The following is a 26570-nucleotide window of genomic DNA, read 5'->3' on the forward strand; positions in this document are numbered from 1 at the left end:
TTAAATAGGAGACTCTGTTCACTTTCATGGATGATATCTGCCTCTCAAAGATGTTGGTTGGTCATTCATTACTACAACATCGTGTGCAGGGCACTGCTGGTCCCCCGCCCGGCGGGGGTGACAAAGGTTTTGCTCAGCGGCCCTTATTAGCATTAGGTACATGGGTAGGTAGGCAGCTATTAGTACTGCACTGTGCGGAACTTTTGATGACCGAGTGGCGCTCATGGTGGATAACAAAAGAACATCACGGTGGCATCCTCCTGGTGCTTTTGCAGGCGCCCACGAGTATATGTTTGCATGTAGTGATATGCCTGACACATGTATTGACGCGTTCCGTCTAAAAGCGTTGCTCATTGGCTATCTTGAAAAATGCCCAAGCCCGTAAGAATTCTCAGCCAGAGCCAGGCTGAAGCCTGATCATTTGTCCATTTTGATATTTAATACAACTAGCTAGTACATGGCCCTTATCTCTTGTGACCACTACTTCTACTTCTTCTCATGCATTGGATACCCATCGTCTCAATAACGCCGTCACAGTATATGGCTCTTCCGTGGAAAGCTCTTGTCCTGCTCATCTCCTTCTGCCACTTCGTCTTTGAATCATGGCTTACTCTGCGGCAGATGCGCGCCCTGCGGGACACCGCAGTGCCACCACGTCTCGCCGACAAGTTGGCGCAGCAGACGGTGGCGGATTCGCATTCCTACAAGCAGGCCAAGGCGAAGCTCAGTCTTGCGACGGGCGTATGGGGACAGCTCATCAACGCGACAATCATCTCCTTTGATGCGCTGCCGTGGCTGTGGGACACCATCGGCGGCCTAGCGCCAGCAATGGCCACCAACACCAACCGCTCCATCGTGTTCGCTCTGTGCTACATGTGGTTCTGCAATTGCGTGTACCTGCCTGTCCAGGTATACGACACTTTTGTGGTGGAGGCTGCGTTTGGCTTCAACAGACAGACACCAGGGCTCTTCTTGCGCGACTTCGTCAAGATCCAGGCGCTCAACTCTGTGCTGCTTGCCCCGTCCCTGGCCCTGTTCCTTGGCATCGTTGCCAGGACGGGGAACAACTTTGCGTTGTACGTCTGGCTAGGGGCGGCGGCCATCCAGGCGCTCATCATCACGCTGGACCCCATCTTGTTCACGCCGCTGTTCAACTCGCTGCGGCCGCTGGCGGACGAAAGCCTTGTTCCCCGCGTGGAAGCTCTGGCCGCGAGGGTCGGGTTTCCGCTGCAGCGCGTATATGTGTCCGACAACAGCAAGCGAAGCGCGCACTCGAATGCATACTTCTACGGCTTCCCTTGGCAGATGCAGATCGTGGTGCAGGACACGCTCCTTCAGAAAGCAAGCACCGATGAGATCACAGCCATCATAGCGCATGAGCTCGGTCATTGGAAATACCACCACAGTAGCAAACTCTTCCTGATACAACAGGTAGGTACCGAGATGGCCATGCTGTGGGCACAGGGCTGCAGCTGTACTAACACCACGTAGGTGAATCTCTTTGTCGTCTTCCTTGCTTTCGCAGCCTTTGCTGGCCGTTCCGATCTCTACCACTCTTTTGGCTTTTATTCCGAGGGGCCCATCATTGCGGGCTTCGTTCTGTTCTACAAGGTACTTTTACCAGTCAACTCTGTTTTACAGCTGCTCCACAACGCCGTCTGCCGCCGATATGAGTTCTCGGCCGACAGCTTCGCCAAGGACACGGGGCAGGGCCATGAACTTGCGCGTGCCTTGATCAAGCTCCATACGCAGAATCTTGGGGCAGTCCACAATGATTTCCTCTATGCATGCTACCACCACAGCCACCCCAGCCTGGTTGAACGCCTCTCACACCTCGGTATGAAAGAGAAGATCTAGTGACTAGTCACATCGATGATGGAACGAGAATGCTTTCGCTACAATATATTCAAATCTTTGCTTCTTTTCATTGCCAGGCGCTCCCACTCGTAATACACAGTCAAGAACTGCAGTCTTAAGGCCAGCGCCCAAGGATTGTAGTTGGCTCCCCATGCGTGGGTCAATTGTGGCTGTCGCACAAGTTGGAATAGCAGGCTTCACTAGGCCTTGCAGGTGATGGACGTTCGGAATTGGAAAGGGTAAGCCTCATTTCGAGCTGAAGTCTGGTACTGGGGGCGACGCGCTAGGGCTCCGGTTGCGGGTGAGGATACTGGGGCCTCGGTTCTAGTCATTTTGATGCCTTGTTTCTACTGGTAATAGTAAACGGGCAATAACTAGTTACGGAGTAGCCTGCGTTTCGGTCAAGAGGCCCCGGAATGTGTTGACAAAAGGACCTTGGCCGTCGCAACAAAAGGACCCCCCCCAGCTCCAGTTTATTTCTGGGCCAACATGCGAGATTATGGGTGTGCCCGTGATGTGACTGCGTTTGCAGACGCACCCACCACGTTTCGTTGCCGGGGGATCGTTGTCCGGGGGTGTGTGTCTGGTCAGATTCCAATTAATGGTCACAATAAACAATACACGTATGAATGGGTGATGATGACGGCTTCAGCCCTTTGTCAGGCCTTGGCTTGGCCCATCGCCGAGCCAACTCTTGGACCGATCGGGCGGCGGCCATCGTCTTGGCTTGCCTGAGCCGTTCAACCGACGGGGCCCTGAGAAGCCGAAAAAGTTTTCTCCGGGTGGCTTGGCGCTAGGCTGATGGGGGGGAGTATCCATCCTGGAAGCGTCCTCGTTTTGGTGTCGCGGGCGGGTTTAACGGGCGGTTTAACGAGAGGGGTTTCGGGGGCCGGCGGTAGCTCGGTACAGGACGAGGCGTACGCCACTTTGCGGGCACGCACGACGGCCGGCCTGCTCGGAACAAGAGGAAGCGAGAGTGGAAGAAGGTAGAGGTGTCATGGTTTTGACCGGAACAGGATTTGCTTTGTCTGGATAAAGCTGGTGGCTTCTGCTCCTCTTTTTTTTTTTTCCCTTCATGACTAAAGTTTCTGGGGAATATTCCAGATGGGAAAGTCCGAGCAGGGTCGCGTGCGGAAGGTCCTGGAGTGGCGGACGGCGGCCGACGGTGGGCGGAATGCTTGCTTTGGGGCGAGTTCCTGGCCATCGACCGGAGCACGCATTTTCGCTCAGGACAACCTCGCAGAAAAAATCAGTCATGGCTGGTCACGAGCATACCTCTCCTCATTATACACAAATATAGGCCCCCTCCCTGCGACGAATGTCCCCAGCAGTTCTGTCGATGGGTTGCCATTTCAACCCTAGCAGAACTTGGGTGGGTTCCTCCGCGGCAGCGCCGTTTTGGGCTGTTCGCCGTCGGTCCTCGCCGCGAGACCCTCCGGACTTGAATGTAACTACAGATACTCCGTCCTGCATCCCCCATCTCCACTGCCGTCATACGTTGTCCATCTTTTTCTTGTCGGTACTTTTACTTCTTTTATCCCAGTATTTGTTTCTACTAATTAGGTAACAATTGGCTAGTTCGCCGCCCGCTCATCGCCACTTGTACTTTATCTAGTCGTCCTGTCCCACCCCTCGTAGCTGTCGTTTTCTCCTTTCTCTTCTTGGATTCCCCATTTCCTTCTGTATCTGAGCTTTCAATACCGTAGAGAGGCTGTAATTGTCCCTTGTCGCAGCCATGGCCACCAACCACGAGGATGCCGCTGTCGAGTAAGAACTTGCCCCGTCATCACCACTTACACACAACCTAACACGGCAACTTCAGGCTCCACGAAGAGTTCTCTGAGCGCGTCCCCAACAAACACCACGATGTCGCCGGCGGCTTCATCCAAGAACCGGACGACGCAGCCTCCCTCTCCGCCGAAAAGGCGGACCTCGAGACCGGCCACCCGACGGCCGACGGCGGGGAGCCCAGCGCCCACGAGCGCGCCACGCTGCGCCGCGTCGGCGAGAGCCTGCCGGCGTCGGCCTTTCTTATCGCCTTTGTCGAGCTGACGGAGCGCTTCACGTACTACGGCGCGCAGGGCCTGTTCCAAAACTACATCTCGCACGACAAGCACGGGGCCGACGGCGCGCCAGGGCTCGGCATGGGCCACCAGGCCGCGACCGGCCTCAACCTCTTCTTCCAGTGGTTCTGCTACGTCACACCCATCCTCGGCGCCATCGTGTCGGACCAGTACCTCGGCAAGTACAAGACGATCCTCATCTTCTGCGCCGTCTACTGGGTCGGCCTCGTCTTCCTCTGGGTTACGTCGCTGCCGTCGGTCCGCGACGTCGCCGGCCTGCCCGGCTACATTGTCGCCATCATCATCATCGGCTTCGGCACCGGCGGCATCAAGTCCAACATTGCGCCCCTCATCGCCGATCAGTACCAGCGCCGCCGCATGGCCCTCCGCACCGAGCCTACCGGCGAGCGCGTCATCATCGACCCGGCCATCACGTATCAGCGCATCTACATGATCTTTTACTGGTGTATCAACATTGGCGCCCTCTCCCTCATGGCCACGCCCTTTATGGAGCTCTACAAGGGCTTCTGGACCGCCTTCCTCATGTGCTTCTGCATGTTCAACCTCGGCATCTTCGTTCTCGTCATCCGCCGCAAGTCGTATATTATCCGCCCACCTCAGGGCTCCATCATCACCGACGCCCTCAAGGCCGTCGGCATGATGATTGTCGGCCGCAGCACCGATGCCCCCAAGAACGCCTGGCGCATCGCCCACGGCAAGAGCTCCGTCCCGTGGGACGACCACTTTGTCGACGAGCTCAAGCGCGCGCTCCGTGCCTGCAAGGTCTTCCTCTTCTACCCCATCTTCTGGGTCTGCTATGGACAGTTCTCCTCCAACTTTGTCACCCAAGCCGAGCAGATGCAGGGTCACGGTATGCCCAACGACTTTATGCAAAACTTTGACTCGCTCTCGATTCTCGTCTTCACACCCATCCTGGATCGCGTCCTCTACCCCGTTCTCCGCAAGTGTGGCATCGAGCTGCGCCCCATTGCTCGTATCACCATTGGTTTCTGGCTCGCCGCTCTCTGTCTGGCTTATGCTGCCATTGTCCAGCACCTCATCTACAGCGCTGGCCCCTGCTATAGCTTCCCCCGTGACCCCGACAACTGCGCCGCCGCAGTCGGCCCCGATGGCAAGATTGTCTCCAACAACGTCCACATTGCCGTCCAGACACCCGCCTACGTCTTCATCGGCCTTGCCGAAATCTTCATCTCCGTCACTGGTCTCGAGTACGCTTACACCAAGGCTCCTCCCACTATGAAGTCGTTTGTCCAGAGTATCTACCTCTTCACCAACGCTTTCGGCTCTGCCATCTCCGAGGGTCTTGTCCCTGTTTCCAAGAACCCCAAGTTCGTTTGGATGTACACGGGCGTCTCCGTCTCGTCTGCCGTTGCTGGCTGCGTCTGCTACGCCCTGTTCCGCCACTACGATGCCCAGGAAGAGGACATGTACGACCTCGACCGTGATGAGCCCGAGCTGGAGATTGGCAACGAGGCTCAAGCTCTCCAAGCCGCCAAGGAGAAGCGCGCAGACGGGCAGTGATGTATGAATTGTGTATGTGTATCAAGATGTAGTCAAAATGAACGTATACGAGTCGCATGTTTTAGTTCCTCAGTTGCTCCTGATGTATTGTGCTTTACATTGTGACAGTTAAATAGAACACCTCGGTAGTCTTCTCCAAGGACAATACTTGGCTTCTGTAAAAAGTCAAAGCTACCATTTCGGGAAGAGTGCTGCTATTAGCACGAGAGCTTCTTTCCAAAGGTACAACCTCAGTTACCTAAGATTTAGCAGAAACCTATAAAGACCGAGTTACTCTTTTATAATTATTGCACTTGGTATATGGGTTCTCGTGGTTTCGGGAATCGCGCTGTGTAGGCTGCTGCTAGTCAAGTAAATGCCTGGCTACCAGAAACCTCACTAATGACAATGCATCTAGAAGTATCCAAATCGGCCAAAATAATGAATGAATTAGCGACGAATAACCAATACGGCTATTTAATTGTCTGAGCGCCAGGGTGAGACCCGACTCGTATCGGAAGGAAACTGTACAGACTCCTGTCGCATGATATATATAGACACAGGCAATGCACGTCCCTGCATCACCGATACAGTCAAAGGCGGAACGTCATGACAAGTTGGTACGCTGTTTAAAACGTGCTATATCGAATTGAAGTTATATCTGCTGCCTGCGGGACACTGGTACTGGTTGCGGAGTCTTGACTTTTGGGAACCATTTTGTCAACGAGTGCCTCATACCCTGTTGTTTCCTAGCCAATATAAGTAACAGAAACGCTTCCGTCGGTGCCAATGTCAGTGCTGGTGAGGATGACGCCATTCTGTTTAAGATTGGCCTTTGTAGCACCGGCAGCGGTAACATTCCCGTTGGGACCACTGGCCAAGGTGTCGAAGAATTTAATCGTGCCCCAGTCCACAAGGGGAGCCAGATCGCCCGCCGAATCGATCTGGAAGTCCTCGACAATCCACTCTGCATCGGTCTCGCAAAGAGGATACGAGGTCTCGCTGGTAAAGGTATGCGAGACCGACTTGCCCGTGGTCAAGTTCTCGACCGTCGTGGTTCCGCTGGTAGTAGACGTGGCGTGGACGGTGAGCCGGACAGTGTCTCCGCCGCTGACGTCCAGGCTGACGGTGTAATCCTGCATGGTGTGCTTCCACCATTCGGTCCACACCCAAAAGGTGCCGTCGCCATAGGTGACGATGCCAGTCTGGAGGATGGCCGTCTTGCAGTTGTTGCCATCGATGCCCACCCAGATGTCGGCAGTGCCTTTGGGGTTGTTCGCGTCGTTCAGGGTGGGAACGACGAGCTGGCCTGTACAAGGGTGTAGCTTCCGGAGGAGGAGGACTCCTGGATAGCACCGGACCAGTTGGTGAAGTAGAGGTCACGCTTGTGTCTGGCGGGAGTGACATTGTCCAGGGGAGCAGCGAGGATGCTGGCCAGGGAAGCAAGAGTGAGAAGCAGTGGCTTGTACATGATGACTTGTACGTGAATATATATTGTAAGCAAGAGAAGAAAGTTGTCGTTGAATGTTGACGATGTTTTATCTTGTTTTCTTCAATTATACTGTGTCGGGGGATATCTACGGTTTTTATCTTCATCTTTGAGATGGCACTGCTGATACTAGAACTCCTGTTTGTCATAAGATTGTGAAGCCCTCACAGCTCTTACTGTTTACTGTTTGTCACAACCTTAGAGCCATCGTAGCACCCTTTACCCTTACAAGCAGGAAGAGCGCGACCAGCAGTTGACATGGCTGAACGAGTTGGCGCCACGGCGAGTCGCGGCGTCGAAATGTGTCTCTAGCGCCGCCGAAGAGCCGGAAAAGTGTCTGCAAAGTGTCGGGCGGTATGTGTTGGAAGTGCCGGCCCATTGGCGAATGAGGCCGAGGTCGGTATCGCAGAACAGGCAACCTTCCTCATCGAGAATGAAAGTCGGGATCGACACGGCTTTTGCGACCGGTGGCTTGCCGCTTGTAGGCTCATCTTCAGGGTGCGCCGAGGCAGCTGGTGTAAGATACCGCAATCGCTACACAATGCTGGGCGATTGAGATTTGCAAAGAGTATTGATAAAGGGTACGAAAACAGTTTTGTAATGGAACGCGATTATATGTGCTACCTGCTTCTTGATAAAGGAGCCTCAGCAATATGCAAAGGGATAGTAGTCTTGGCCTTAGTGTGTCTATAAGTAGAAGAAGTACCACGCTAGATGGGCACTTGCGCCTGACAATAGTACAAGAGCCATTATGAACAAACTCTCGCGGGCTGCTACGTATCCAACATTGGAAATTTTATGTTTTGGAGAGGCAATGTAATTGTATACCCGTACGATAGGCGAATCTCCGCTTCCGCATCTACGCCTCGGCTTGGCAATCAGACCAAAGTTGTTCGTCCTTCCTTCCCCCTCACTAGTTAGGACAAGAACGGTGGATCAATTAATCATGGAAGGGTTTCTAACTACTATTACAAACAGTTGATGGCCTGGTGAGGTGTCAGTTCCTGCTTATCGCACCGGATTCAGCACGCCGCTCTGGGTATATGCCGTGGTCCGATCTTTCCTATTTAAGAAGCTCACTAATGCAGACTGAGCTGAATACATGGAAACCGCCTGAGACATACTGCGAGGTGGATAGCGCGACGCATACTAGCTAGGTAGTAGGTCTTGTAGTACCGCCGGTACTTGTTTATATATCCCAAGGTGTGTCAATTCGCACTTCAACTTTTACAACTCGACAATAGCGTGGGGTAGCATGGGCAGCATCACCGCCAACCCGATGCGCCAGAACAGCAAGCCGGCCGACGACTTCGCGACCGTGCCAATAGCCGCCTGCGCCGTCCTTGCACCCTTCAAATATACAACTATACTGGCTGCGCGGGCGTGAAGCAGTACCCTTAGTGTATCAGCAGCGATACTGTTCCGGGGCCCCGGCCTCACAAATAGTACACAATAAGTAGCATAGGGAAAACATCTATTACTGGAAGAAAACATATAATAAGGGTCCAATATATAGCTGCCGCTCTTCCATGCCGTTATTCCAAAACTATACCCACAACCCACTCAGCAGCGCCCTGCACTCATGCATATCCTCAAGATTATGCACTGTAGATCTAGCGAGAGAATCAGCCCTGTTCTATTAGTGGCCAAAAGGTCCTCGCCACTTGAAGGCTACTAGAGGCAATCGTTCTAGGCCTTCTTGTCCTGAGGCAGGAGGCCGGATCTCTCCTCGGGACCGAACTCGCAAGCTCAATACGAAAAGAAAAAAAAAAGATCAAAAGCGACAGGACATATAAATGATTCAAAGAACAGCAAGCAAAACTATAAAAAAAAGCCACTCTGAAGAGTGGTGGCGGATCTCTCCCGCCGGGAATTGAACCCGGGTCTCAAGCGTGACAAGCTTGCATACTGACCACTATACTACGGAAGATGTTCGGATGTTGACATCCGACGTAGCTGAGATCGATGTAGGCCAGCGCACTATTTATACCTATAATCCTATGAGAGCTCAGAACTAGTCATTTTTTCTCGCCGTTCAACTGTTCTAGGCAGTAAATAAATGTCTTAAAAGATACAGATTACTCATCCCTTTATAACAACTTGATACAGTCTCTTCTCCAGCTATTCGGATACCTGACCAGTCTGTATCAAAGTAAGACCGCCTCCCCGTAGCATCAATCACAATGCCAACATACATATAACATCACTTACAGTGGGGGGACAAAAGTTTCGCGTCAATTCCCACCGCGCCGCTGTGGTGAGGAACACGGAACTTTTGGCAATCCACTGTACTTACCTGCGTCCGTGAGCGCATCGCCATATCGATATTAAGTACTTCAAAGCAGCACTCTACAAGCATGGAAATAACCCTATTTTATCGAGGATGACAATGCAGACCTGTTATTTTTATACATCTCGATGTTTTCTGAGCAATCTTCCTCACGACACCCAGTAGCAAATGTTATTTAACAGGCAGCACTCGGTATAATCGTTTTTCCCAGGTCGCAGAGCCGCCTGCACACCCCTTTCAAGGCACGGAAACGAGAGCCCTTTGCGTGGAAGTACTGTATTATTAAAGTGCTACCAAGTATCAACCTCTAGCTACCCAAGCAGAAGACCTTCGAGCTCGCTATGGGGCGTGCTCAGCGTTTTGTGACGAATCCATCACGCCATGTGAAAACCACTCCGCGACAGTCCCAAACTTGTCCTCGCTCCTCTCCAGAGCCGACTTGAACAGCTCATGCTTATCGACTTCCTCTTGTTGTCCTTTGCGGATTTTCCGAATCATGTCGTTGCCGGCAGAGCATTTGGGGCATTCCGCGTCCTCTTTCGTGCCGCTCCGCAAGCATCGTTCGTGAAAACTGTGCTTGCACAGAAAGTGTATCGTCGGCAAGTCCAAGCCTTGACCACATTCACTGCATCGAGTAGCTTGAAATATAGCAGGTTTTGAATTGAGCTCTTCAATTTCGGTCCGTCGCTTTTCCGTGTCTGCGCGCAGTGTCCTGATTCTGTGACGATTGCTTGAAATCTGTTTGCGCTCGCGAGTAATCGTTTCTTGCAGGTATGGTTTGATCATGCCCATTGTTGCAAAACTACCACCGCCAGACTGACCAACCAGTGTTTGAATGACTTGCAAGGGGGCCATCAAGCCATCCTGGTCAATCTTAGCCAAGATTCCCGCAAGCTCGTCGTGCCCTGCCTCGTCTAGGACCTTGGGGTCCGAAGTCAGGTAAGCCAGCGCAGCAGGGTACAGCTGAGGCTCCTCTGGCCCGTACTTTCGCAGTGCTTTCATCGCCCCTTGAGTATCTCGTGCCGAAGTATAGGACCGAAATATGTCCGATAAGAGTCCAGCTTGCTCTTTGACCAGTACGGTGCCATCCTTGAAGTTAGACAAGTGCGACAGCAATAAGACGTTGGAACTTTCCATGGGCACATGCTCGCCCTGAATTAGCCTTTTTGCCTTTGCCTCCCACTCTTCTCTGTGCAGACCCTTTCTTTCACCAGCCTTGTACAAATACATTTCGAACAGGGTCGTATATAAGTCTGTTTGGTCTGATGTTCGAAGGCCGCTTTCTTCCAGGCATGCTTCTAGAAACACGATAAATTCATTTGGATGATCGATGAACGACGAGAACGCTGTTCTTGGTTCGGGTGGGGTGTATTTAGGAGGCGGGTAGTCGTCTTCGTTAGGCGCAAGGCCTTCCACGGCTGGTCTGGTACCACCAGGTGTACCCGTCGCTGAGGTTGGGCTTATGTACGGCAAAGTGAAAAGATTTGAAAGATTTTGTACAGCGCTAGCAGCGCCAGAAGTAAATGCGTTCGAGGACTGCCCAGCGCTTTCAATTACAGCGACGGGCGTTCGCTTTGGCCTATATCGACCAGTGTAATAATCGCTGAATAGCTTGGTTGCTTCTGTTGGACAATGTTCGATGAGGACCCGAGCATACTTCCGCAGACAAGGGTACGCCTTTGATGTACTCGTCAGTATACCGTAGGAGGGGGGCCAAGGCAGAACTTACAATTGCTGGATCTTGGTGCCAAATGTATTCGAGCGCAGCAGCATAATTCTTGGAATCTTCGATCAATATATCGACCACCAGCTCCGTTTCGCCGTGCTTCTTTGCCAGGTAGGCGGCCTGTTCGTAGTAGCCCCCCTGTCTGCACATCGAGATGGCAGTATCAAGGTCAAATTTGAGGTCACCAGGAGATTGTATGAATTTCTCCAGCTTCTCTTTGTCCTTGAGTTTGGCATAGCAGTTCAGTAGCAACGTTGTGTGGTCTGATGTTGCCTTTCTATGTTCGTGTAGTTCTTCCAGATACCGAATCAGATTGTGTATTCGTTGCGTGTCCAGAAACTGCGGTGGTCAGCAAGAATATTAACACAGTGATCGTGTACCAACCTTTCTAATAACTTGCGACGGTTCGGTAGTATCGATAGCCCGAATGTATTGCACCATTGAACCATCATAGTCAGCCTTTTGGTATAGATGGTCACCAAACTTGCGATATATGACACTCTGCTCTTTACTGTTCATTCCGGCGTTTCTCGCGAGCTCCAGGGCCAGGGGGAACATGTTCCGTTGGTACATCATTTCCAGTCGCTGCTGTAGTGATTTCTCGTGGTACCGATAGACCTATTGGAAGGGTTCAGTGAATGGCATCATGGCAATTCAAACGCAGTATCCTACCTTCCCTTGCTCTGTTACTGAGAAAATGTCGCCCCAAACTTCAAAGATAAACTTGACCGGCGAAATCAAGGTTTCTGTGTGGGCAATGATGCGCAAATCAGGCTCGAGCAGCACAAACGTGGACGAGTCAAATAGGCCATCTGCACCATTCGTGAATCGGCGACGTATGGAGTCCGGTTCACTGCTAGACATCGGTGGGCAAGCTAGTGCCATGTAGTCTTGGTGTACAGCAATCATCTTCTTCGGCGATTCATACGCCTTCGGGGGACCACGTCCATCTATCTTGTACGTGTAGATCGCATCCTCTCTCGCCACGACAATATCACCTGTGACAGGATCCAGGGTCATGCAGCCTACCGCACACCCGCTATCCTCGACGGTTTTCGGCGGAAGCCCTTGGCCTCTCTTTGACAAGCCAAGCTTGAGTATCCTAGACGTAGTCGACACAAAGAGAGTTGTGATTTTTTCGTCTTCCATGAGTTGCACTCCCGTTACGGGCTCCTCTGATTCATATACTATTCGCTGTTTCGTCCCGAGGTCGTGGATCAAGTCCCCGCGAATGACCGTGACGGCACCATTGGCAAAGCCGACCGCAATTTGGGAGAGATCGTCGAGCGCAGTGAAGGCGGAGATCTAATCAATTCGTCAATTATTTTTTCTGGCTTTGGTGCAGGAAGCGACACAAACCGGAAACTGTCGCCTGCCATTGCTGACAGTGATTGTACTCAGGCAAGTAGGTATGTTTGTCTTCTTGACAAGCTTATCGAGAGCCCAGGCTTTGAGAACCGGCTCGCCGCTCAAGTCTTCCTATATAACTGCTTCAATATCCCAAAGGACGCTGGTCTCAAAGGCGTCCGACTTACTGCGACCGTGACGAGGATGCTGGTTCCTTCGACCTGGCGCATATGCGTAACTTGTCCTGCGTCGTGTGCCTGGAATTTGTTCACAACCTTCCAGTTCTTGCCGATAATGCTGACAGAGCCATCGATTGACCCCAGGAACAGGTTCTCCGAGCCAGCGCATACGCTCGAAATATCGTTGCTTTCGAATAGTTGGGCGGCCTCGGCTTCAGGCAGTGACACCCGAGAGACATCGAAGAAGTCAAACGACTTCCACTACGCAAAGTTAGCTGCTATGCAAATATGCTAGCAGTAATGGGTGGTATCTTGCGGCAAAATAACCTGCGCCCAGTGAGGCAACTTACCGAGATGGCCATTTTGTCGTTTGAATGGAATTTCGTTGCTAATGCCCGGAGGAAGGCTTGCAAACGCGCAATGACGATGGTGGGACAATGGTAGTCCCTGGGGTAGCTCCAGCTGGCTGTGGCGCTAAACTCCAGCCAGCTACTAGGTACCTCCAGGTACCTACTACCTACATGTAGGTACCTCTATAGTGGCTGGTGTGCTGTAGCCCAATATCTCACGTCTTGGCATTTAATACATTATTTGACTGGTCTTTACTCAAACGAGAGAGCGATCTCGCATCTCAAGAAAATATAAGTGCGTTCAAGCGTAACTATTCATTCATGCTTTAAGTAGCGGGTATCTTTCTAGGTTCCGTTCCTCGTCATCCGAGTACGGCCTTCCTGCTGGTCAATCACCAGTAATTCCATCTTCGCCTTCAGCTCGTCGCATGAACCAGTAAATGTCCTGCGTGTTCCATGCCACCTACCGCAGCCCGCTACTCATTCAACCTTGGAGCTGGTGCACCGACACTTGGCACCTCCATAGGACTGGCCAAAGGAGTGCCCGGGATGCCCATTCCTCCACCAATGCTGTCCGGCCGACCGTGGCCGAGGCGGCCGCTTCTCACACTAGCACCATCCCCTTGCTTTGTATATATGCTGTTTCGGTCGCTCGTAATAGCCGCGGCCCCCGTAGTCGAGTACATGCTGTTTCGTTCCGCTCCAAGTCGTGGTCCACTGGGGTGCACTACCGGAACCCCGCCCTCAACATTTGAGCTAAGAACGCTGAGCGGGAGGCTCTCACGGCTGCCTCCCCAAAGGGAAGACGGTGCTAACGCCCTCACGGATGCATCTGTGTCCATAGACCTACGCCTGCGTCGCTTGCTAGATGAAGCGAGGGTTAGGATAGAGGCGTTATCCGTCAGTAAGTTATTGGCGGTCGCTGTCGTATATGTCGTCGGATTGTTTGGTGGCGCCAGGTGCGCGGGTATCGCAGAGGCTGGAGACTGCGTAGCGAACGGCTGGGTGAACTGTATTGAATGACCATTTGAACCACTTGGGTGGCTCTGGGATGCTTGTGTGTTGTTGTTGGGCCCGACGGATTGTATTGTCGTCAAAGTCGTGGTCAAAGAGCGAACCGATGGAGCTGGGCTCGAAAACGTGCTGTCACCACCTCGCCTCGACTCGACAGTTCCTCCCATGGTCCGGCCAGTGCCTGTCAAGGAGCTGGCGCCATGACTGGGGGCATTAATCGACCGCGCAGTATCATTCTCGGTCGAACTTGTTCCAGCCATACTCCTTCCGCCAGCTGTTGGTGACACCAAGTCATCTACCGAATATCGACCAGAGTGGCCAGCCGTCGAAGTATCACCGGTTCGGTGCGTCGCGAACGAGTGTTCGCTGTGTCGATGCCTGTTGCCATGATTTTGGCTGACTGTGCCCGACTCAGGATACGGGTTATTCAGCTTGCCGCCTCGGCGGGGTTTAGCATGTCGCTTGCCTCTTTCGGAGTCTGACGAGTTCTTGAAGTTGGTGAGTTTCTTGACCCAGGTTGTAAATGGGCGACGTCGTTGCGGTTGACGAGCTACCGAGTGTAAGCAGGAGTGTTCCAGGAACACAAACGAGGGTGGAGGTTGTACCCTGATTTGCTGAGATCACATCCTCAGTGGTCATCATTCTGCCGTCTGCTCTCGCTGATTTCGCACTGTAGGAGAAGGAACTGCGATATATGGAGTACGTTCGAAAACTACCCTATATTTTGCCGATGCAGTAGGATGCTCGTTTGCCTCGTCGATAAGGTAGGTGGTTAGGCTGTCATGGGTCACAGCGCACTTTGATGACGCGGAAGAGATGGGGGAGGCAATAGTATCATCACGTGACTGCGTTGCTGCTCTAACGTCACAGCAATAATTCTGACTGACCCTCGCCAAAAGATGAACTAGGAAGAGGTTTAATAGAAGCCCTGACTGTACGTGCAGCTTTTTGTACGGCAACCCCCGCCTCGCCGATGTGCTATCGGCATCCTGCCATCTTCGAGCTACCCCAGTAGAAGTGGTGCTAGATTTAGTGGAGCCACAGCAAGGCACTCGCCGAGGCTTCTGGTTTCTTCATTCTTCATTCCCCTCAGCTTCACCATAATGTCGGTCCTCGTGTCATGTCTATCCGACGGCTTCCTGACGAAGTAACTGAAAAGATCACGTCATCATCGTCTATCGTCTCTCTTAACGCGGCTATCTGCGGGCTGGTCAAGAATTCTTTGGATGCTGGCGCTTGCAAAGTCAACATCGTCCTCGACTATGTTCGCGGGAATTGCACGGTAGAAGATGATGGCGAGGGCATCCCAGCTCAAGAATTCGGGCTAGGCAGAAGCCTAGCGAAACCGAACAGTAGGGCATACAAGTGACTTTTCTCTGTCCCATGCTCACCGGTATGAAATACAGGCACATCGCGATATCCTCATTCGTCGAGCTATCATGGCCGTTACGGGAATTTTCTTGCTTCTCTCGCAGCTCTGTCGTTGGTAATAATCACGTCAAATACCGAAGAGGAAAATTCGCCCAGCTCTGTAGCCATTCATCACGGGACTGCAACGGCAAGCGAGACTGATCTTTCTGCTCATCACCGCCATTCGTTCAGCCATGGCACACGTGTTGCTGTTTTCGACCTGTTTGGGTCAATGCCTGTAAGGGTAAAGCACCGTGCATCCGCATTTTCCACGCCCTCCTACCTCGAGAAAGAATTCAAGGCGCTCACGTACGACCTGACTGCTTTACTGCTAGCTTGGCCCACCAGTGTTTCTGTATTCTTGCGTGAAGCGGTGCAGAACTGTCAGCTTCGAATGAGAGGTCTTGATGGGCTGAGCATAGACCAGCGGACATCTCGTCTCCTGGTGCAAGCAGGGTTGGCAGACTTTAATGAAGCCAATTCATGGGTACCAGTGGTCGCATCTAACGGCAGCGCCTCCGTCGAGGGATGTATCAACACAACTCCTATCGCAACCCGGAAGTCGCAGTTCATCAGCCTCGGAATACACACGATGGAGCGGTATTCAAGCGGGAACGTTCTTTTCGAAGAGGTCAATGAAATATTCACCTCGTCAAGCTTTGGCGTAATTGAGGATTCGGAATTGGACGAAACCTCTATGGAGAGTCCTCTCCCTACATTCTGGAAGCCCCGGAAAGGGTTGGAACGGTGGCCCATGTTTTACTTAAGATTTAAAATTGATTCGGTGGTGACAGAAGATGCCCTTCAACCGCGTAGCTCAACCTTGGCAGTTGTCATTAGCCTCCTGCGCGCCGTTTGCTACGCTTTCCTAAGAAGACACAAAATGAGACCGCGAAAATTGCTGCATACTCGTCAAAAGTCCTCTTTGACAGAAGGCGGAAATCGAACATTGCCATTTCAGAACAACCACACCAACACTTCCGCGCTGGGTATTTTAGAAAAGTCTTCGGGTCTCTCCGATAATTGGCGTCGAATCAAGGTTGGCCATCGTGCGGGCATGGCTGTACCACAGTCCAGCAGCAAATATTCACAATTGGTTGGCTCTGGCGGTCAGCTTTTACGGGTGCCGTTTGTGGACGGAAGTCATAATGAGGCTTGCGCCGGAACTCTGTGTATTGACGCGGACAGCCATACTTTACGAGATTATCCGACGAGGCCCTTTGAAACCTTTGAGACACGTTGCCCTGAGGGCAATGAACAGTGGCTCGAGAAGCTGGTTCAAAATTGGAAAAATCCAGTATTTGATACAGTCGAACCTGCCGTGTATCAATTGTCTACTGACTTGGGTGATTTTTCCAACGGGGGGGACTGTCACTCTGCCTCGACCAATATCAGCGGATCATTATCAAGAAGTTCTTTGGCAAAGGCCAAGATTATCGCTCAGGTGGATAGCAAGTTTGTATTGATCAAAGTACCTCTTCCATCTCCCGTTACCAGTGACGTATTCAGCACCGATCCAGCCCGCTTTGCTCTATTTGCCGTCGATCAACACGCAGCAGATGAACGATGCCGATTGGAAGAGCTCATGACAAGCTACTTTCAGCAAGCAGAGGGCACAATCAAGCCAGTGGTTGAGCCCCTCGATCAATCTCTCTCTTTCGACATGTCAAGAAAAGAACTCGACATGTTTGCCAAGTGGAAGTCGTTTTGGGAGGGATGGGGGATTCGGTATCAGCTCCTGGATGGCAAACTCGTTGGGCAATGCGCAGAGCCCCCAGCAAGGCTCATAGTTACAGGCTTGCCGCCAAGCATTCTCGAGCGGTGTCGGGGAGAGCCGCGGGTGTTGCTCGACCTCTTACGCAAAGAGACGTGGAATGCGGAAGAGAACTCCAGCGCAGAGTCTACAAGAACACGGCCAAACTCAAACTTTCAAGCATGTCCGCGCGGCATACTCGAGCTTCTTCACTCGAGAGCATGCCGAAGTAGGATGACCCCCTGGCCAACAAGTATTTATACAAGATTACTGACTTGTGTTGTGTGCAGGCGCAATCATGTTCAATGACGAGCTGACCTTGTCAGAGTGCACTTCTCTCATTCGACGGCTTGCCCAGTGCTCGCTACCCTTCCAGTGCGCCCACGGCCGACCGAGCATGGCGCCTCTGGTGGGCTTGGGCGGCAGAACAGACAATGCACTTCGTACTTTACCAGGCATTGCCTTTCGAGATAGCACGGCAGTACCTGTGATGCCCAATGCAGGGTCTTGGGCCACGTGGATGCGCTGATTATGGCGGCAACCGAGGATATATTGGTAGCGCTTGGTATCCATGCCCATATATGTCAAATTTACATTTTGTTCAGACCCCCTCGTACTTGTATACAGAATTATTTGTCATGACAAATTCAGCCCTTGAGATCTCCCTCTGCAGGCCTTAGAATTTCGGCTCGACGGAAGTATTTCCGTTGCACTACTTGTTCTTACACGGTCCTCCCTCCACCGCGTGTACACATTTTCGAGGGCCGCTCAGAAGCGACCTTGGTGCAAAAGCTGCTGTTTCTTTTGTGATGCCCCTGCATCCTTTGCGCGACCGCGCTGCTCGGGATCTTCGATGACCCATTGTTTCAGATCATGATCCCACTGGTGACTATAGCTCCCATCTATTAGCATCTATTCAAGAAAGCCACACGGACCGAGAGTGTGTACGTACGACTGAAACGTCTCTTTCGTCATTGACCTCTGTGAGTATTCATCGCTCAGAATCTTTTCCACATTGTAGGGTATTCTCGCAGGTACGCCCTCAAACTCAGACACGCGAAGCGGCCAGAGATCGTGTGCCTTGTATTGGTGCCCATTCTTGCAGGACCATTCACCAGGCCTCCGCTCAGGAGCGCGCTCGCGGAGAACGGTAATGTCGACAAACATGCCGTGATCCGTGTCAATCCAGCGACCGTCAATCATGTTGTAACCGCCCCTCGAGTCGACGTTTGTGTAGTGCGGGTTGATATCGAGCAGGTACGTGCGAGTGCGCGGACTGTTCGCAGCACCAGTGGTAGTACCGGCGATGGCTGACCCAGCATCCTTGCCAAAGGTCACTGTGTGCTCGGTGCCATTGAAGCCGTTCGCCAGCCACGCCATCGTCGCGTTGGAAACTTGCACGTCGAGATCGTAGTCCCACGGCATGATGTGCGCATTCCACCACCAGCCGAGCAGAGTACCATGCGCAAGCCAGGTCTCGACCCCCATGGCCTGCATGGTTTGCAGATAGCTGCGAATAAGATCGCGCAGTATGATTTGGCGTTCATCGTAGGCGGCTTCCCCTTTAAAATAACGAAGATCGTAGTGCATCCGCGCCAGAGAGCCGCCCGGCTCCTGAAAGTATTTGTACGAGACGGGTGCGGCGGCGGGCGGCTCCCAGGGCTGCGATAAGACGGAAGCGGCGCCGGCTGCGAAAAGCAGCAATGTGACCAAACGTAATCGGCTGGCAATAGTCATTGTGGAAAAGGGCGGCTCTGAAATTTGGTGGCGATCTTTGCCTCGGGATGTCGCGCTGAACTAGTGTACGATACGACACTAATCAAGTGAAATTCTGTGTGGATGAATCGCGAACTGGGGTCACTTTGCTGGGATCCAAGACATCACCCATGCCCTGATCACGTCCGTCATGCACTTTGATGTCGCACGGAATAGAAAATCGTGGGGGCTAGACGAGATAGTTATAATAAGAACTAATAGGCCGCGTGTCGCAAGTCCCGTTTTAACTTGAACTGTCTCGCTGCTGTCACGCGTGGCTCCACTGGGCGTCGTCATCACAGCGCGGGAGATCGCCCGAGCGAGTCTCTTGGTCTCCTAATAGATGGTAACTGAACGCGCAATGCGAATGGATTGGTGGCGTTCGCTGGTATGGTTGACATAGCGGCCTGGGAGCGAATCGGAACAGCCTCGCCGGGAATTTGGCTGAGACGAAGAAAGGAGTGTCAGCAATCTGAACACTTCCCTTTAGGCCTGCTTCATATTCAACTTCGTCATCAAGTTCGTGAAAGCGCCCCAGAGTCGTCAACAAAAAGAAAACTCCCCATTATATTTCTCCACAACCTTGGCAACACCATGAGACAGGTCAACGATAAGGTCCGCATACTCAATGGTTTCTAGTCGGTGCGCAATCATCAGAATAGTGCAGTCTGCAAATACCACGTGACTGGCAACGAGTGTCTGGGATTCAAAATGCGTTTCTGGCTACGATGAGAGCGTCTCAGAATCCTCTTCTTTGGCCAAGATCCAACGTGAAAAAGAAGCATTGATCCACCATCGCTCGGGAAGATCCCTTTGACCTGGACCCGGCGGTTGTATGTGCTTCGTAGATGGTTTGGCGCTCCAGGCCCAAGAGCTATCAGGGAAGTATTGGAACAATCCCGCATTGAATCATAATGAGAAACCGGCTACCAGGGTCTTTGGGCGTCTTGCTGTCAGTGACGATTGACTCCAAAGCTCTACACAGCCTGATGTGCTCTGCTTAGTCCCAGTTGGCAGCGGGAGCGCCAGGACGAGGACGCGAGACCTAGGAAATTGCTGGCGAACAGCACCTAATTTAGCGCGTCAGCGCAGCATCTTTTGTACGACGAATCTAGGGTGGCGTCCTGTAGCTTCTCCATTTCTTTTTTCCCGGCGGGATTAGCAGCGCGTACACGCTCAGCCACCATATGACACTGGCGGTTGCCATATCTCACGCCGCGGCTGGAGTTGTTCGTACTCCGGTCGCGCCCCGGACCGTAGAAACTAAGGAACGTTAGTTGCCAGGGGACTAAATAACGATTCTAGCTCTATATAATCGACAACAACGAAATAGAAAAAGTACTTGAGTAAATGGAAAAGAACAAACGGAATCGAGTAGGACGAAACATGACGATCTTTCTTAGCAGTTCTTCTCTGCCATATTCCCCCTTCATAGTTGCCATGGGCGTAGTTGAGCTTTGGTTGGTGTGCCAAGGCCAGAGTCATAACCCTGGCGAGCGAAATGCTCAACTGCCGTTGGGCTTGCATTTGATTCAATGCCCGTGCCGAACACCTGATCGAGAGAGGTGTTTGGCGATTCTGAACGATTGTTGGTTTCACCGAGATTCGAGCTCTGCCACAGTGGGGGACGCTTCTTTGGCTGCCTTTCCCAAGACACTGGGGCCAGACGTTTGCTACTGGAGCCAGACGCCTCCACTCCTATTGGACCATATGATGCTGGTTCGAGTAGACCTGCTACCTGTAGCACTGTCTCCATGTTTGAGGCCGGCTGATCCGAGCAAGCTCCAGAGGACGGCCACCTTTCCGTAGGACAAGTCCACTCATACGGCGCGTGCTCACAAGGTGCTGACTGTGGTCGAGTTCTCTCATACTGCCAATCCGGTGATGATTCGTCCGATGTTGGTTCGTACAGCGCCGACTGTGGTGGTGCTGGATCTTGCCTAGAGTCGAGCTGATCCATCCAAGTTGTAGAGACCGACTGCTCGTTGCCCCGGTCACATGGAGTTGTTCCCGAATCCATATGCATGGAATAACAGGATGCATTGGAGTTATCAACAGTCGGCCAAGATGATGACGATGCTGGATACTGAGAGAGGACTGGTATCATGGTTGGCGTCTGCGGTAGCGGTGGTGGAGGCATCGCCAGTGAGTCCTCTCTGTCTTTCATGGCTCTGAAAGAGTCCCTTCCTTGCCAAGTTCTATGCATGGCCATTCCCGCAGCCGCCACGACCTGATGACCACGTATGATCAGGGGCTCACTCCCTCTCGGCGATCTTGGTCTTGAGCCTCCAGATGAGCTTCCGGATGAGCTTCCGGAGTTCTCGTCGTGCGAGTCAGAAGCAGTCGAGTTCGATGCAGACGTGTCAGAATGAGAAGCCCATGTGGTTCCGCTGTTGCTCGCCACTCCTGCTCCCGGAAAATAAAGCGATGTCTGGTTGGTGTTCTGACTGGCCTGTTGTGCTTCCTGCGCTTGCTGAGCTGCCTGCACTTCCTGGGACGGTCCTAATTCATAGGCAACAGGATCGTCAAACGGAGTTGGTGCAATCTCCACGACAGCCAAATCCGGAATAGGTTCTAGATTTTCCACTCGAGACGGGAAGCTGTTGCTAGCAGGACTTTTCAGAAAGTCGTGTTCAATGTACCATTCCTTGCGACTTTTTAGTTTACTCGTGGCGAACTTCCAGGTGCAGAAGTCAAACTTCCAAGTGGCCGCGGCCAAGGTCGTGTTGTAGCTTGCCGGCTCGAAGGATTTGAAAGTATCGAGCCCTAAAGTCGCCATCGTATGGCTGTATTGTGTGTTGAGAGGGTTGCACTCGGACCGAAACAGCTGAGCGCCGAAATGAACGCGCGCGTGTTCGATGAGAAGCGTACCAACCTCCACCGACATGGCATCGGATACGCTTGGAGTGATGAACTGAAAGCTAAAGTCTACCATGCGGCATTCCGTATCATCGAGATGGGGGTCTTCAAAGAAAGCACGCGGGCTTGTGCGTGAGACAATGTTGTAGGAAGCGATCCCGTAAAACGGGCCATCAGCTTCGTGGCCTTTTATAGCAAAAGCATAGCCCCTGCCGTGGCTTGATTCAGCGGCCAGGTGTTGGATCCTCGAGGTAATAGGCAGCTTTGTCTGCCTTTCAGGGCCTGTGCGAGGTGTTAATAAGCCCAGATTCGATTTTCCAGACAAGAGCTTGGTATGGTCTGATTCCATGACTTCTCCGTACCAAGATGAGTGGCTGGGTTCGAGGGCGCAGATTTCGATGTGCTCGCCTTGCATTTGGATATGTCGGAAGTAAGGGGCGATATCTGCATTATCTGCACCACTTGGGTAGTCCGCGTTGTGGATTGTGAGGTATTCATCGGCCTTACCGAACCTGATCGTACTGACATCCCAAGGTATAGTGGTCCCAACAGGGTCAGGATCGTTGGCCGCGATCCGAGCCTCAACGCTCGTTGCAAATCTCCGCCCATCAAGCCTCGCAGACTCTACTCTCGACCAGTTGATCAATCTGGCCAGTCTCGCTGTTCTGGTGTATTGGCCCCGGTCAAGGTCAGCTTGGGCTCTACCGATATTGCGAACTCCATCCCTGATCCTTCGCCCGAGTTCAAGCTGCTCACTGGGGGAGGCATCACAGACCAAGTTTCGCAAACGATTGATCTCGCGTTGATATATCTGCAACGCGGTCATTTCCTTCCTCTCGTCTCTTTCTGCGGCGACAATCGAAGTGGCGATGGCAGAAGCTATACGAGGCTCCTCAATACCAAGCTCTTTTCGGCACCGGCGTAAGGCATATTCTTTCGATCGATGCTCCCTCTCATCTTCTTCGCGTCGTCTTCGTAAAGCCTCCTGTCGCATACTTTCACAGCTGGCCCATTGTTGTTCTGTCACACCGGACATGTTGTGTGGGGGTACTGCGTCACTTCAGAGATGGTGTGTCCATACCGAAAGTAAGAATGATGGAGGGAAATTTGAAGAGTTGAGGCCAAGCTATGGTAGGGAGCCGGCGTAATAACCGAACGACAGCAAATTACGACAGGTCACTACTCGAAGCAGGTCTCACGATAAGGAAGGAAACGCCGGAGTTGAGGGGCCGGTTGGTCAGGCTGCTTGAATGGTCGCCACTGGTGGTACTGGTATGTAGTAATGCTCAAAACTCTCTCGGTTGGTCGAGGCACAGAGTACTGGGGTAGGTGAGAGCTGAAGATTGCATACGTTCCGGCAAAGCGTCAATGCTTTGGCAAGAGAATGTGGCGAATATCGAGCTTCGCAGATTTACGGGCATCGGTTGGGCTCTTTCACTCGTGTGACCACCGACTTTCTCTCGGCTGCGGCGCAACGCTGGACGTACCAGTAGCGCTTTCTCTCGGCTGCGGCGCAACGCTGGACGTACCAGTAGCGCAATGGCAATCCGTCGAGTGCCAACATTGACGTCAGAGGTCTTGACTCATCCATGATAAGGGCCACGAAAGTTAGCCCCGGTGCTCATTTGATCATATTTTGCACGATGCAAACGCTCCGCCATAGCGACAAAGGTTGGGTGGACACCACCCCCTCCTCCTGTTCCCTTTCCGGGCACAATGGCCGGGGAGTTGTAATCATATGCACGTACTCTATACCGGTGCAGCAGTTATGCAGTTGGCTCGACGTTGTCAAAGGTCCTGTCCACCCAATATGGTCCAGCGTCTGCTCCGTAACGGCTCGGGCAACATGTGGTCGTTGGCCAGTTCGCTAAGATTGCAGGGGAGTCGGATAAGTACTCAACCTGACAAGGCTGAGACTCTGCATGTTGACAAGTCGAGACGTCCATCCCCACCAGTGAGAAAGGTGCCTGCAAATGGATGGTTTGTATGGTGGTGTGGAAGCAAGATGGACACGATGGGCGCTAGCCAGTTGTGAGGTAAGTAATTTGTACGGTTGGTAAGATCAAGTGTTCGGGCGCTAAACATTGATGTGACGGCGTTTTCAGCAGCCAGCTGTCATGTTCGGTCTTCCATGCATTCTGCGTGTGTGTCGAAACTGAGCCTCTGTCTTGTCTTGCAATTGATAATCAGCCTTGTTGTCCTCGTCCATGTCTAAAGGCTGCTCGACTTCGTTTGCCCGGATCTCATGGCGGACGCCCGGCCGAACGATTCTCCTCCACCGCCCCACAGGCTGACTGTTTTGCCCTGCTCCGTTGCTCCCACTGCGTCAAGCCTCTTTACAAATCAGCCCACACACCCTGTTGGATCCTGGATTTGCTAATTATAACTGACACTTTCTCCTGTGCCTTGCCCTGCTCTACCAACAACCCCATCACATCACAACCCGGTTCGTGTCTTTTGTGCAGGCACATGCAGAAAGCACCAGGTCAACCCACACACACAATCTCAAGTCACCAATCATCACCTGCGTGCAACCGCGGAGAAGCATCGCGGAGAACGGAGGCTCAGCCACTCTTATTTCACATCATGGCCGACCAACCGCCGTCAGAGTCACCCGCTGCCTCCGTTGCCGCGAGCCAGAGCGATGGCAAGCAACATCTGCTGGTCGCTGCAAGCGGCTCTGTGGCTACCATCAAGCTCCCAGAAATCATCTCTGCTCTTTCCTCCAGACAGAGGCTTTCCATCCGAATTATTCTCACAAAATCCGCTACTCATTTCCTTGCTGGCCAAGCCACCGAGCAGCCCAGCCTAGAATCGTTATCCCGCTTACCTAATGTCGACGGCCTCTACATAGATGAGGATGAGTGGACTAGCCCCGGATGGACCAGAGGTGCCAGCATACTGCATATTGAGCTACGCCGTTGGGCAGATGTGCTGTTTGTCGTGCCCCTCTCGGCCAATCTCCTAGCCCGCATTGCTGCCGGCATGTGTGATGACCTCCTCTCCAGCGTCATCCGCGCCTGGGATACTCGTCGCGCTGCCATCGTCGTAGCGCCTTCCATGAATACACTGATGTGGGAGCATCCGCTAACAGAGCAGCACTTGTCTATGTTACGGTCTTGGCCATGGTTTCACATTTTACTACCACAACCAAAGGCCCTTGCCTGCGGGGACGTTGGACAGGGCGCAATGCGTGAATGGCAAGAGATTGTGGTCGATGTCAAGCAAAGGCTTGACGATCTTGACACTTGATGGGCCAGTAGAAAGCCTTGTCAAGGAAATTTCCCCAAACTTATCATGCAACTCTGTGTATTTTATTAAATTTGACATCTACTAGACGTTGCTGTGGTGACTCTATTTGAAGCCATGCTATTTGAAGCCAGGCTCTGCAACAAGTCAAGTTCCCAAGTGGAATATTGTAGTCTCAGCAAGTACCGTCCTGGCCTCCTGTTTTAATTCCTCATAAACAGTATCTCGATCAAGTGCGCTTTCACACAATACTGCCTCTTTCTCACCACAGCGATACGTAACCTGATACTTTATGTGGCCCTGGTCCCGTCGGGCTGAACGGACGAATAGCACAAACAAACTTGTCAAGTCATTCTCCTACTCAGTTGTTAAATATAATCCCTTGTTCCCGTAAGATAGGTGATACGAATATCCCCTAATTGGAGCCCCCATGCCTCTTCACGAACGATTGATGCGGAGTCCTACACTGGCGTCACGACATCGACATCGACGACAACCCGTGTGAAGGCCTCTACGGTAGTATAAATTTCTCCCCTCGGTACGCGCCAGCTAACTACTTTTGAAGCAATCATATATATGAAGGATTCACAATTCCAAGTGGTTTTCTCCTTTGGTCTACTTCCCTGTGCCCTTTCTACGCCGCATTTCCTCGAACATCATAAACGAAGCCCTCCCCCTCCAAGAATGAGGCGGCGCCAAAGTGTATCATGAATCAATGATTGGAGACTCGAGACATTGAAATAGGATATTCATTCCGAGCCTTTGTCGATGCACTTCTTCTCTTCCGTCAAGGAGCTGTAGTTTGGTCATCGCTCGCTTCGTTCGGTAAATCTCAGTCAGTTGCGTGCATTCCGCAACCCTTGAAGAGGGATCATAGGGTAACTCTATAATTTATCCTCGCATATTGATTAGACTTCTCCGACAAGTTGCGCGCTGAATGGCTGAGAGCCGAGCAGTGTGGCATGCTCGATATTTCCAACCGCTCACTTACCACAATCGCATCATTCTGCAGTCAGGACAAACTTTATCATCTAGCTAATAACCGACTAAAGAGACTTTTTATTGAGAGTGCAATATGTAGTTCCTAATGAATATAATCAGGGACCGCACTCAGCGGACGGTTGCGGGACCTTTGAGATCTCAAACATTGTCACCGAGGTTGTTCACATTTGTTTCATTTGAGGATTATCCTTGACGGCGATGGACGTTCTGGTGCCGGAGGGCACGGGGGTTGGCAAGATATGTTTGCATTGCTGCTCCAGCACAAGAGCAAAGCCTTGCGAGCTGCAAGATGGAACAGTACACCATCGTTGGCGTCAACTAATGTAGAACTATTAACCTCAGTGTAATTAGAAGTGAGTTTCAGAACTGTATTTGGGGGATTCAAAAGACGGTGATGCACGCTGCCAGGATTTTTGCTGTCGAATGCGACAGTCATGGCGCTGGCAACAGACTCAGGAATCCTCCAATTAAAATTCGTCCAACTCGCGGGCGTAGTAGGAAGGCACCAAACTTGGAAATTTATTAACAATCAAGTAACGACCCGTTACTACAACCTTCAGTTCAAGTCCTGTTGGGTATCGGAACTTATATTCGCAGTGTCCTTACCACGTGCTTTAATAGTCATACAAGTCTGAGGAGAGCTCAAATAGACACGTGCATGTTCTCAACATTCTCTTCCGACAGATGCACCTGCATCACTGAAGTT

General features: G+C 52.1%; 8 protein-coding genes across 8 annotated transcripts; 4 read left to right on the forward strand and 4 right to left on the reverse strand.

Annotated features, from left to right (window-relative positions):
• Positions 1 to 498: 498 nt before the first annotated feature.
• Positions 499 to 1857, forward strand: CCM_02175 (CaaX prenyl protease Ste24; the record flags this gene model as incomplete). The annotated part of the gene is made up of 2 exons (XM_006667328.1): positions 499 to 1431; positions 1492 to 1857. 2 exons carry the CDS (start codon positions 499 to 501, stop codon positions 1855 to 1857), a joined length of 1299 nt encoding a protein of 432 aa, XP_006667391.1.
• A 1735-nt stretch (positions 1858 to 3592) lies between these two features.
• On the forward strand, positions 3593 to 5462 carry CCM_02176 (Oligopeptide transporter; the record flags this gene model as incomplete). The annotated part of the gene is made up of 2 exons (XM_006667329.1): positions 3593 to 3624; positions 3680 to 5462. 2 exons carry the CDS (start codon positions 3593 to 3595, stop codon positions 5460 to 5462), a joined length of 1815 nt encoding a protein of 604 aa, XP_006667392.1.
• Positions 5463 to 6190: 728 nt separating this feature from the next.
• CCM_02177 (Concanavalin A-like lectin/glucanase) lies at positions 6191 to 6912 on the reverse strand (the record flags this gene model as incomplete). Its single annotated transcript, XM_006667330.1, has 2 exons — positions 6191 to 6750; positions 6798 to 6912. The coding sequence occupies 2 exons, from the start codon at positions 6910 to 6912 to the stop codon at positions 6191 to 6193; spliced, it is 675 nt and encodes a 224-aa protein (XP_006667393.1).
• A 2647-nt stretch (positions 6913 to 9559) lies between these two features.
• Positions 9560 to 12834, reverse strand: CCM_02178 (vacuolar protein sorting protein; the record flags this gene model as incomplete). Its single annotated transcript, XM_006667331.1, has 7 exons — positions 9560 to 10897; positions 10950 to 11285; positions 11331 to 11564; positions 11619 to 12251; positions 12306 to 12425; positions 12482 to 12733; positions 12823 to 12834. 7 exons carry the CDS (start codon positions 12832 to 12834, stop codon positions 9560 to 9562), a joined length of 2925 nt encoding a protein of 974 aa, XP_006667394.1.
• A 464-nt stretch (positions 12835 to 13298) lies between these two features.
• CCM_02179 (uncharacterized protein) lies at positions 13299 to 14478 on the reverse strand (the record flags this gene model as incomplete). The annotated part of the gene is made up of 2 exons (XM_006667332.1): positions 13299 to 14386; positions 14442 to 14478. The coding sequence occupies 2 exons, from the start codon at positions 14476 to 14478 to the stop codon at positions 13299 to 13301; spliced, it is 1125 nt and encodes a 374-aa protein (XP_006667395.1).
• Positions 14479 to 15838: 1360 nt separating this feature from the next.
• On the forward strand, positions 15839 to 17232 carry CCM_02180 (DNA mismatch repair protein (Mlh3), putative; the record flags this gene model as incomplete). The annotated part of the gene is made up of 2 exons (XM_006667333.1): positions 15839 to 16974; positions 17043 to 17232. 2 exons carry the CDS (start codon positions 15839 to 15841, stop codon positions 17230 to 17232), a joined length of 1326 nt encoding a protein of 441 aa, XP_006667396.1.
• Positions 17233 to 17767: 535 nt separating this feature from the next.
• CCM_02181 (mannosylphosphate transferase (Mnn4), putative) lies at positions 17768 to 18736 on the reverse strand (the record flags this gene model as incomplete). The annotated part of the gene is made up of 2 exons (XM_006667334.1): positions 17768 to 17888; positions 17952 to 18736. The coding sequence occupies 2 exons, from the start codon at positions 18734 to 18736 to the stop codon at positions 17768 to 17770; spliced, it is 906 nt and encodes a 301-aa protein (XP_006667397.1).
• A 4687-nt stretch (positions 18737 to 23423) lies between these two features.
• On the forward strand, positions 23424 to 24865 carry CCM_02182 (phosphopantothenoylcysteine decarboxylase; the record flags this gene model as incomplete). The annotated part of the gene is made up of 3 exons (XM_006667335.1): positions 23424 to 23475; positions 23569 to 23644; positions 24079 to 24865. 3 exons carry the CDS (start codon positions 23424 to 23426, stop codon positions 24863 to 24865), a joined length of 915 nt encoding a protein of 304 aa, XP_006667398.1.
• Between the last annotated feature and the right edge of the window lie 1705 nt (positions 24866 to 26570).

The sequence above is a fragment of the Cordyceps militaris genome (genome assembly GCF_000225605.1).
Source record: "Cordyceps militaris CM01 unplaced genomic scaffold CCM_S00002, whole genome shotgun sequence".
Taxonomy (NCBI): domain Eukaryota; kingdom Fungi; phylum Ascomycota; class Sordariomycetes; order Hypocreales; family Cordycipitaceae; genus Cordyceps; species Cordyceps militaris.